Here is a 12432-nt window from a genome sequence, read left to right as displayed (position 1 = left end):
AATAAAGAAATAGAGGATGAAAACAATACTATCAACAAACATAAACAGAATACTCCTCCATCAACAGCAGAATACACATTGTTCATACATGTACACAGAGCACTTTCCAGGACAGACCAAATTTTAGGTCATAACACAGGAGTCAAAATTTTTTTAAAGATTGAAATCATAGAAAGTATCTTTTCAAATCACAATAGAATGAAACTAGAAATCAACAGCAGAATGAAAAATGTAAAATTACAAATATGTATAATTTAACACATTTACTGTTAAACAATGAGTCGAAGAAGTTACAAGGAAAACAAATATATTGAGACAACTGAAAATCAAGATACAACATACCAAAATTCATAGCATAAAGCAATAAATATACCAAGGGAAATTTATAGCTGTAAACATTTATACTGAAAAAGAAAGATCTCAAATCAACAACACAACTTTATATCTTAAAGAACTAAAAAAGGAGCAAACTAACCCAAAAGTTAGCTGAAGTAAAGAAATACAGATCAGAGAGAAATAAAATAGAGAATTTAAAAATAATTGAGAAAATCAACAAGACTTGGTTCTTCAAAAAGATGAACAAAACTGAAGAATCTTTAGTAAGATTAAAGAGAGAATCAACTAAAATCAGAAATGAAAGTGGGGACATCACCACTAATTCTACCGAAATAAGAGGGTTTTTATGCCAACAAATTGGATAACCTAACGTGAACAAATTCCTAGAAAAGCAGACCAATCAACACTGAGTTTTGAAGAAATAGAAAATCTAGATAGATCTATAACTAATATAGAGAGTGAATCACTAATCAAAAATCACCTAAGAAATAAAAGCCCATGATCAGATGGTTTCACAAGTGAATTCTACCACACATTTAAACATTTAAAGAAGAAACACACATTTTTCTCAACCTCTTCCAAAAAACTGAAAGGAAAGGAATACTTCCTAAGGCATCTTAAGGACAGCGTTACTGATACCAAAACCAGACAAAGATACTACAAGAAAAAAAACAAAACTACAAACCAATATCCCTTATGAACACTGATGCAAAAATCCTCAAAAATAAGAGCAAACAAAATTCAACACCATATTAAAAGGATTATACACCATGATCCAGTAGGACTTATCCCCACTGGGATAAGGAATGGAAGAGTGGTTCAAACATATGAAAACAGATCAACGTAATACACCACATTAACAAAACGAAAGGACAAAAATAACATCTGATCATTTCAACTGATGAAGAAAAAGCATTTGAAAATTTTAACACATTTCCCTAGTAAAAATACTCAAAAATTATAAACAGAAGAAAACTAACTCAGAATAATAAAGGTCACATATGAACAAACTACAGACCATACTCAAGGAAAAGATGAAAAGCTTTTCTTCTATGATCAAAATGAAGGATGCAAACTTAAATTGCCTGTAGTACCCAGAGAAATTAGGCAAGAAAAAGGAAAAAAAAGGTATCCAAAGTAGAAATGATGAAATAAAATTGCCTCTGTTTTAAGATAAAGTGGTCTTATATGTAGAAAATCCTAACAATTTCATACACACACACACACACACACAGTTAGAACTTATAAGCAAATTCAAAATTGCACAAGATAAAATCAACTCAAAAAAGTCAACTGAGTTTCCAGTTACAAAGAAATTAAGAAAACAATTCCATTTATAATAGCATCAAAAAGAATAAGCTTAATCAGGGAAGCAAAAGACACAGTGAAAAGTACAAAATAATGTGGAAAGAAATTAAAGATACAAGTAAATGGAAAAATAGCTTGTATTCATAGATTGGAAGACAATGTTAACATGTCACAACCAAAAACACCTGCAGATTCAAAATCTCAATGACATCTGTTGTAAAAATAGAAATATTCATCTTAAAATTCATGTAGAATCTCAATAGACTCCAAGTCACCAAATCAATGTAGAAAAAGATTAACCTTGGATGACTCACACTTCCTGATTTCATTATTACAAAGCTACAGTAATCAAAACAGTGTGTTACTAGCATAAAGACAGACACAGAGACCAAAGGAACAGAACAGAAAGCCCAGAAATAAACCCTCACATATATGGGCAAATGATTTTCAACAGGGGTATCAAGACTATTCAAAAGAGAAAGAATAGTCTTTTCAACAAATGGTGCTGTAAAACTGCATACCCACATGCAAAGAATAAAACTGATTCATTACCTTATACCATATCCAAAAATTAACTCAAAAAGATTTCCTAAGAGTTAAAGTATAAAATTCTTTGAAAAAATATATAGGAAAAACTTCAGGACACTGGATTTAATAATTTCTCATTTGACACAAAAGCACAAGCAACAAAGATAAATTAAACTTAATCATACTTTAAAGCATTAGTGCATCAAAGGACATATCAAAAGATTATAAGACAATACAGAAACAAAAGAAAATATTTGCAACTCATTTATCTAACAGGGAGTTAATATCCCAGAAAGTATTAAGGACAAAACAAAACAAATTTGCTGCAACTTGACAACAAAAAACACAAACAACATAATTAAAAAGTGTGAGGTGGTGTGGTAAAGAATCCACCTGCTGATGCAGGAAATGCAGGTTTGATCCCTTGGTCGGGAAGATCCCCTGGAGAAGAAAATGGTAACCCACTCCAGTATTTTTGCCTGGAAAATTCCATGGACAGGGGAGTCTGGTGGGCTATAATCCATGGGGTTGCAAAGAGATGGACACAATTTATATGACAGACTACACACAAAGGACTTGAATTGAAGGTAATGCTCAAAGTCCTTCAAGCTAGGCTTCAACTGTATGTGGACTGAGAACTTCCAGAGGTACAAGCTGGATTTAGAAAAGGCAGAGAAACCAGAGATCAAATTGCCAACAACTGCTGGATCACAGAAAAATCAAGAGAATCCCAGAAAAACATCTGCTTCATTGACAATGTCAAAGCCTTTGACTGCGTGTATCACAATAAACTGTGGAAAATTCTGAAAGAGATGGGAATACCAGATCACCTTACCTGCCTCCAAAGAAACCTGTATGCAAGGCAAGAAACAACAGTTACAATAGTTACATTGTTCTAGACATAGAAAAATGGACTGTCTCAAAATTGGGAAAGGAGTATGTCAAGGCTGTATACTGTCACCCTGCTTAATTAACTTATATGCAGAGTATATCATGTGAACTGCCAGGCTAGATGAATCACAAGCTGGAATCAAGATTTCCAGGAGAAATATCAATAACTTCAGATAGGCAGATGACACCACCTTAATGGAAGAAAGCAAAGAGGAACTAAAGAGCTTCTTGATGAAAGGTAAAGAGGAGAGTGAAAAAGCTGGCTTAGCACTCAACATTCAAAAAACTAAGATTATGGCATCCAGTCCCATAGCTTCATGGCAAATACATAGTGAAAAAATGGAAACAGTGGAGGATTTTACTTTCTTCATCTCCAAAATCACTGAGGACAGTGGATTGCAGCCATGGAATTAAATGATGCTTTCTCCTTGAAGAAAAGCAATGACAATCTAGACAGCATATTAAAAGGTAGAGACATCACTTTGCTGACAAAGGTCCACATAGTCAAAGCTATGGTTTTTCCATTAGTCATGTACAGATGTGAAAGTTGGACCATATAGAAGGCTGAATGCCAAAGAACTGATGCTTTCGAACTGTGGTGTTGGAGAAGACTATTGAGAGTCCCTTGGACAAAAAGGAGATCAAATTAGTCAATCCTAAAGGAAATTAACCCTGAATATTTACTGGATGGATGCATGCTGAAGCTCCAATACTTTGGCCAACTGATACAAAGAGTTGACTCATTGGAAAAGACGCTAATGCTGGGAAGTATCAAAGGCAAAAGAAGAAAGAGGTGACAAAGATGAGAAGTTTAGATGGCAATATCAACTGAATGGACATGAGTTTGAGCGAACTACCAGAGATAGTAAAGGACAGGGAAGCCTGGTATGCTACAGTCCATAGGGTCACAAAGAGCTGGGCATGATTTAGCAAATGAACAACAAAAAGACTTGAATAGACATTTTTCTAAAGAAACATGTAAACTGCCAGAAGAATGGGAAAATATGTTCAACATCAATTATCATTAGGAAAATGCAATTCAAAACTATAATTAAATACTACTCACGCCTGTTAGAATCATTATTATTTTTTTTAAAAAAGAAGAAAATAACAAGTGTTGGTAAAGAGTTAGAAAAGTTGGAAACTTTGCACATTGCTGATGGGATTATAAAATAGTGCAGTAGCTACAGAAAACAGTAGGGGAGCTTTTTTCAAAAAATTAAAAATAGAATAATCCAAGATTCTACTTCTAGATACCTAACCCCAGAAATTTAAAGCAGGGATGCCAACAGATATCTGTACACCAATGTCCACAGCAACATTATTATCATAATTAAATGTTCATCAACATATAAATGGATAAACAATATATGACATATATGTGAAATGAAATTAAGCTTCAAGAACAAATGAAATTCTCATGTATATGTATGGCTGAGTCCCTTTGCTATTCACCTGAAACTATCAAACACTATTAACTGGGTACACTCCAATACAAAAAAAAAAAAAAGAAATTCTGATGTATACGACAACATGGGTCAACATGGAGACATTATGCTATGAGAAATAAACCAAGCACAAAAGGAGAAATATTGTATGATTCCACTTACACAAAATACCTAGAGTAGTCAAATTCATAGAGAAATAACACAAAATGGTGACTGCCATGGACTTCCAGGAGGAGAAAGTGGAGCATTATTGTTTAATGGGTAGAGTTCTAGTTTGTGAATCTGATAAACTTCTAGAGACGGGTGGTAGTGTGGTCAGGAAAAAGTGTGTATGGACTTATTAATACCACAGAATTATACACTTAAAATGGCAAATTGTATGTTATATATATTGTACTACAAAAAAAAATCAATGAAACATGGTATTTCTTAGCTACATAAGAAAATTTATGAACACATGAAACAGATAATACATACTTGGGCATACTTATATCCATGAAAACCATGGCCTTAGAGAGTTCCACATTGAAGTGCATAGGTACCAAGATATGCTGTGCAGACACATTGAGTTTTCGTGCTTCTTTCCAATTATCACCTAATTGCAGAAAATAGTACATGTTTAAAGAAAGCAAAATAAAAAACACACTGAACCTAAAATTACAATTACTACTTTATACAATGCATGGTATGAGGAAATCTTCCTACATCTAGATAATCTCAATGCCATATTCTCAAGTATACATAATTAGTAGGTAAATTCTTTTCCCTCCTCAGTTTTCTTCTGCTTCAGACTATATTTTAACAGCAAAGTGAAAGTGTTAGTCACTCAGTCGTGTCCGACTCTTTGTGACCCCATGGACTGCAGCCTGCCAGGCTCCTCTGTCCATGGAATTCTCCAGGCAAATACTGGTGTGGGTTGCCATTGCCTCCTGCAGGGGGATCTTCCTGACCAAGAGACTGAACCCGATTCCTTAACTGTCTGAGCCACCAGGGAAGGACCAGATAGCAGTAGTGCCCAAACTCCCTGCTTCTCACAACAAAAAATGTCTCCAGACATTGACAATGTCCCTTGAATAGTAAAACTTCTCCTACTTGAGATACCACTCCTGGGAAAAATCTATCACTTTTAATTCAAAAATATAAAATGTCTAACATATCTTGTACCAAAGTCTTCAGAGAAATTGTCCAAAATCCCAATTAATCACTTCAGCAAAATGAATCAACAAATAATGTCTTGTGTACTTACCAACTCTGCTGAAAAGCAGCTGTATGCTTGTAAGCTGAATATCAAAGGAATCATAAGCTCTATGCATTATCTCTTCACGATTGGCTCCACCTTGTTTTAAATCTGGTAATTCTGAACGAATTTTACTTGTCACCTTTAAGTTAATTTTAACAGTTTAGACTATGCAAATTACTTCAAATGCAAATATAAAGTTTTTATGTTTTAGACTATACTATAAAAACTTAACAGGAAAAGATAAACTCACAAGATGACATACATTGTAAGACAATTAAAAACACCTTTATCCATGAAATATATAATGAGAAGGCAAGTATAAAGTTTTTACATAATAAGTTGTATTTCCTAATCATTTATATTAAAAAGGGAAAACAAAGCCAGTTCTGGTAAATAATACATGTAAATTTTTTTTAATCTGCTAAGAAGACTTTTGCCTGTTACCCAAGGTGTTTCTTGTCTTCCTACTTTTGCATTCCAGTCCCCTATAATGAAAAGGACATCTTTTTGGGGTGTTAGTTCTAAAAAGTCTTGTAGGTCTTCACAGAACTGTTTAACTTCAACTTTTTCAGCATTACTGGTTGGGGCATAGACTTGGATTACTGTGATATTGAATGGTTTGCCTTGGAAACGAACAGAGATCATTCTGTCGTTTTTGAGATTGCATCCAAGTACTGCATTACAGACTCTTTTGTTGACCACGATGGCTACTCCATTTCTTATAAGGGATTCCTGCCCACAGTAGTAGATATAATAGTCATCTGAGTTACATTCAGCCATTCCAGTCCATTTAAGTTTGCTGATTCCTAGAATGTCGACATTCACTCTTGCCATCTCCTGTTTGATCACTTCCAATTTGCCTTGATTCATGAACCTAACATTCCAGGTTCCTATGCAATAATGCTCTTTACAGCATCGGACCTTGATTCTATCACCAGGCACAACCACAACTGGGTATTGTTTTTGCTTTGGCTCCATCTCCACTGATCTCCAGTAGCATATTGGGCACCTACGGACCTGGGGAGTTCCTCTTTCAATATCTTATCATTTTGCCTTTTCATACGGTTCATGGGGTTCTCGAGGCAAGAATACTGAAGTGGTTTGCCATTCCCTTCTCCAGTGGACCACATACTGATTGTGGCTCAGATCCATGAACTCCTTATTGCCAAATTCAGACTTAAATTGAAAAAAGTATGGAAAACCACTAGACCATTCAGGTATGACCTAAATCAAATCCCTTATGATTATACAGTGGAAGTGAGAAATAGATTTAAGGGCCTAGATCTGATAGATAGAGTACCTGATGAACTATGGACAGAAGCTGGTGACATTGTACAGGAGACAGGGATCAAGACCATCCCCATGGAAAAGAAATGCAAAATGGCTGTCTGGGGAGGCCTTACAAATAGCTGTGAAAAGAAGAGAAGCGAAAAGCAAAGGAAAAAAGGAAAGGTATAAGCATCTGAATGCCGAGTTCCAAAGAATAGCAAGGAGAGATAAGAAAGCCTTCTTCAGCGATCAATGCAAAGAAACAGAGGAAAACAACAGAATGGGAAAGACTAGAGATCTCCTCAAGAAAATTAGAGATTCCAAGCGAACATTTCATGCAAAGATGGGCTCAATGAAGGACAGAAATGGTATGGACCTAACAGAAGCAGAAGATATTAAGAAGAAGTGGCAAGGATACACAGAAGAACTGTACAAAAAAGAGCTTCATAATCAAGATAATCATGATGCTGTGATCACTCACCTAGAGCCAGACATCCTGGAATGTGAAGTCAAGTGGGCCTTAGAAAGCAATACTATGAACAAAGCTAGCGGAAGTGATGGAATTCCAGTTGAGCTATTTCAAATCCTGAAAGATGATGCTGTGAAAGTGCTGCACTCACTATGCCAGCAAATTTGGAAAATTCAGCAGTGACCACAGGACTGGAAAAGCTCAGTTTTCATTCCAATCCCAAAGAAAGGCAATGCCAAAGAATGCTCAAACTACCGCACAATTCCACTCATCTCACACTCTAGTAAAGTAATGCTCAAAATTCTCCAGCCAGGCTTCAGCAATATGTGAACCGTAAACTTCCAAATGTTCAAGCTGGTTTTAGAAAAGGCAGAGGAACCAGAGATCAAATAGCCAACATCCGCTGGATCATCAAAAAAGCAAGAGAGTTCCAGAAAAACATCTATTTCTGCTTTATTGACTATGCCAAAGCCTTTGACTGTGTGGATCACAATAAACTGTGGAAAATTCTGAAAGAGTTGGGAATACCAGACCCCCTGACCTGCCTCTTGAGAAACCTGTATGCAGGTCAAGAAGCAACAGTTAGAACTGAACATGGAACAATAGACTGGTTCCAAATAGGAAAAGGAGTACCTCAAGGCTGTATATTGTCACTCTGCTTTTTTAATTTATATGCAGAGTACATCATGAGAAACACTGGGCTGGAAGAAGCACAAGCTAGAATCAAGATAGGCCGGGAGGAATATCAATAACCTCAGATATGCAGATGACACCACCCTTATGGAAGAAAGTGAAGAGGAACTAAAAAGCCTCTTGATGAAAGTGAAACTGGAGAGTGAAAAAGTTGGCTTAAAGCTCAACATTCAGAAAACTAAGATCATGGCATCTGGTCCCATCACTTCATGGGAAATAAATGGAGAAACAGTGGAAACAGTATCAGACTTTATTTTGGGGGGCTCCAAAATCACTGCAGATAGTGACTGCAGCCATGAAATTAAAAGACGCTTACTCCTTGGAAGGAAAGTTATGACCAACCTAGATAGCATATTCAAAAGCAGAGACATTACTTTGTCAACAAAGGTCCGTCTAGTCAAGGCTATGGTTTTTCCAGTGGTCATGTATGGATGTGAGAGTTGGACTGTGAAGAAGGCTGAGCGCTGAAGAATTGATGCTTTTGAACTGTGGTGTTGGAGAAGACTCCTGAGAGTCCCTTGGACTGCAAGGAGATCCAGTCAGTCCATTTTAAAGGAGATCAGTCCTGGGTGTTCTTTGGAAGGACTGATGCTAAAGCTGAAACTCCAATACTTTGGCCACCTCATGCGAAGAGCTGACTCACTGGAAAAGACTCTGATGCTGGGAGGGATTGCGGGCAGGAGAAGAAGGGGACGAGAGAGGATGAGATGGCTGCATGGCATCACCGACCCGATGGATATGAGTTTAAGTGAACTCTGGGAGTTGGTGCTGGACAGGGAGGCCTGGCGTGCTGCAATTCATGGGGTTGCAGTAATTCGGACACGATGGAACAACTGAACTGAACTGAAGAAGACTTTTTATTAAAAACAAAATTATTAAGACACAAATACATCTTACAAAATATTTCCATGGCATGATAAGACATTTACATAACTTTATAATGATAAGTGAGATTCCAGGATTAAATATTAGTATACCTGATACCTGCATCAAAAAAGCAAGAGAGTTCCAGAAAAACATCTATTTCTGCTTTATTGACTATGCCAAAGCATGTGACTATGTGGATCACAACAAACTGAAAATTCTGAAAGAGATTCTAATACCAGACCATCAAACCTGTCCCCTGAGAAATCTGTATGCAGGTTAGGAAGCAACAGTTAGAACTGAACATGGAACCTTAGACTGGTTCCAAATAGGGAAAGAAGTATGTCAAGGCTGTATATTGTCACCCTGCTTATTTAACTTATATGCAGAGTACATCATGAGAAACGCTGCTGGATGAAGCACAAGCTGGAATCAAGATTGCCAGGAGAAATATCAATAACCTCAGATATGCAGATGATACCATCCTTATGGCAGAAAGTGAAGAGGAACTAAAAAGTCTCTTGACGAAAGTGAAAGAGGAGAGTGAAAAAGTTGGCTTAAAGCTCCACATTCAGAAAACTAAGATCATGGCATCCGGTCCCGTCACTTTATGGCAAATAGGTGGGGAAACAGTGGCTGACTTTATTTTTTAGGGCTCTAAAATCACTGCAGATGATGACTGCAGCCATGAAATTAAAAGATTCTTCCTCCTTGGGGAAAAAGTTATGGCCAACCTAGTTCAGTTTAGTTCAATCGCTCAGTCGTGTACGACTCTTTACGACCCCATGAACCACAGCACACCAGGCCTCCCTGTTCATCACTAACTCCCAGAGTCCACCCAAACCCATGTCCATTAAGTCGGTGATGCCATCCAACCATCTCATCCTCTTCTCCTCCTGCCCTCAATCTTTCCCAGCATCAGGGTCTTTTATAATGAGTCAGCTCTTCGAAGATATAATTGAGTCAGCTCTTTTTTGATACATGAGAGAGAGTCCCTTGGACAGAAAGGAGATCAATATAAGGGAAATAAGTCCTAATATTCATTGGAAGAACTAATGCTGAAGCTGAAACTCCAATACTTTGGCCACCTGGTGCGAAGAACTGACTCACTGGAAAAGACCCTGATGCTGAGAAAGATTGAAGGTGGGAGGAGAAGGGGACGACAGAGGATGAGGTGGTTGGATAGCATCATCAACTCAATGGACATGAGTCTGAGTAAACTCTGGGAGTTGGTGATGGACAGGGAGGCCTGGCATGCTGCAGTCCATGGAGTCACAAAGAGCTGGACATGGCTGAGTAACTGAACTGAACTGATACCTGAATTTTAATTCCATCTCTGCCATTTATGCAACTCCAATGGGCTTCCCTAATAGCTCAGTTGGTAAAGAATTTACCTGCAATGCAGGAGACCCCGGTTCAATTCCTGGGTCAGGAAGATCCGCTGGAGAAGGGATAGGCTACCCACTCCACTATTCTTTGGCTTCCCTTGTGCCTCAGCTGGTAAAGAATCCACCTGCAATGCAGGAGACCTGGGGTTTGATCCCTGGGTTGGGAAGATCCCCTGGAGAAGGGAAAGGCTACCCACTCCAGTATTTTGGCCTGGAGAATTCCAAGGACTGTAAAGTCCATGGGGTCGCAAAGAGTCGGACACAACTGAGCGACCTTCACTTTTCAAGCAAGTTATAGTTATATAACTCTTCCATGCTATATTCTTGATGCTACTTTTTTCACTCAAGTATCCTGGAAATCATTTTACAGTAGTATATAAAGATTTTGTTCACCCATTCATTCACACACACACACACACATATTTATTTTGTATTATAAAATTTTCCCATTTTACAGTTCATTTGAAGTACACAGTCAACATTGACTATGTGTTTGAAAGTAACAAATTTTAGGCAAAATGTTATGCAAATTGCCTAAGGTCATAAAACTAAAGATATACTATTACTTTTGACCACTATACCTTTCCACTGGCTACTTCCACTATACCACACTGCCCATGAACCAAATCCATAAACAAGTTCAAATATGAATTATTAGCTGTACAAAATTTTATTATGAATGTAAATCCAGCACTGTCTACATAATTACTAACCAAGGAGTAAAAAAATACATAAAGGAGAATGTCAATATCAAGGAAAGACACATATTTATTAGGTAGCCAGAAAGAGCATTCCATATCTATCCCTCTTGGGTCTTAAACTGTTAGCTAGTCCTCTACATTTAATGATATGGAGTACTCCTTTCCAACTGAGCTTCATATGATGATAAAAATGCTCTCCACCTGTTTTAATACAGTAGCCACAAGCCATTTGTGACTATTAAATGCTGGAATGTAGCTAAAGTATAACTAAGAACTGAATTTTAAAAAAACTTTAATCAATTTAAATATATACAAGTGGGTACCATATTGAACAGCATAGAACCAGAAACACAGAAAAAAGTATTCTCTACTCAAAACTGATGGAAAAACATACATAAATGAACAGGAAGGGAAATGAAAGAAGACCATCTCTCAATTTTAGGATTATTTAATAGAAATACTAAAATGTCAATATTTATAGTATATACACAAAAAATTTCAGAAGGGTGAAAATACATTTGATGACTTCTAGAACTTCCTCCTACTCTATACATTTTAATTAATCAAGTAATAAATTTAAATTGAAAAGGAAATAAACTCCTCAAGCACTACTCTCAAACTTGACAAATATAATTCTTAGGTTTGCCTCTGACCTTCAGCGTTCAATCGGTCATTTTCATGTAAGAAATGTAGAAAACTACCTAACTAAATGAAACCACTTTATTCGTTACAAAGGGAGGCTTTCTCAAATCTTAGTTTCTGCTACTAAGCTAAAAATTAATTTATCAAATCAAACATCTATAAACCAAAAGACATCTTAAACAAAGTAATATCATAAATGACATATAAAATATTTAATAGTAGTATATACCTTTAGATGTCCAAGATCCAAAAGAAGGAGATTTGACGTAGGGCTAAAGATACCATCTTGTGGGATAATGATATATGAAGCATTCAAGTTAATTTTGAGATCAAGAACTTTCTGTGTTTCAATAATATATACCAGACCTGCAGAAAATTTAAATCTTTACAATGAATAATGTTCACAAATTACTCAAGAAACAGAGAATCACTAAACACATGAATTAGTAACACAATTTTAAAATAATGTGAAGTTAGTATTAATTTTTAAATAACCTTCAGCAAGATATTTTCAATATAAAGTCAATGTGTATGCTCCTCATTAAATATTAGCCAAGTATAAAACTGTAACAATCAAAAAAGAATTTTTGATCCATAAACTCAATTGGGTAAAACTTGGAAGATACACATCTAAAAAAATTAAGTTCCATGGAAT

At 36.4% G+C, this 12432-nt stretch overlaps 1 protein-coding gene across 5 annotated transcripts in view; it reads right to left on the bottom strand.

Moving 5' to 3' along the window:
* VPS13A (vacuolar protein sorting 13 homolog A) overlaps positions 1 to 12432 on the bottom strand; it is a 266066-nt gene that overhangs the window by 168364 nt on the left and 85270 nt on the right. For all 5 annotated transcript variants that reach the window (XR_008713637.1, XM_055578364.1, XM_055578365.1 and 2 more), the window contains exons 20-22: positions 12007 to 12143; positions 5758 to 5890; positions 4989 to 5106 (exon numbers count right to left, since the gene is read on the bottom strand). Coding sequence is in view for 4 of the 5 variants with exons in the window: in XM_055578364.1 (XP_055434339.1) it covers positions 4989 to 5106; positions 5758 to 5890; positions 12007 to 12143 (388 nt within the window). In the remaining variant the exon portion in view is untranslated. The remainder of the gene's footprint in view (positions 1 to 4988; positions 5107 to 5757; positions 5891 to 12006; positions 12144 to 12432) is intronic.

This window comes from Bubalus kerabau, chromosome 4 (assembly GCF_029407905.1).
Source record: "Bubalus kerabau isolate K-KA32 ecotype Philippines breed swamp buffalo chromosome 4, PCC_UOA_SB_1v2, whole genome shotgun sequence".
NCBI classification, from domain to species: Eukaryota; Metazoa; Chordata; class Mammalia; order Artiodactyla; family Bovidae; genus Bubalus; species Bubalus kerabau.
This window is presented reverse-complemented; position numbering and strand designations above follow the sequence as displayed.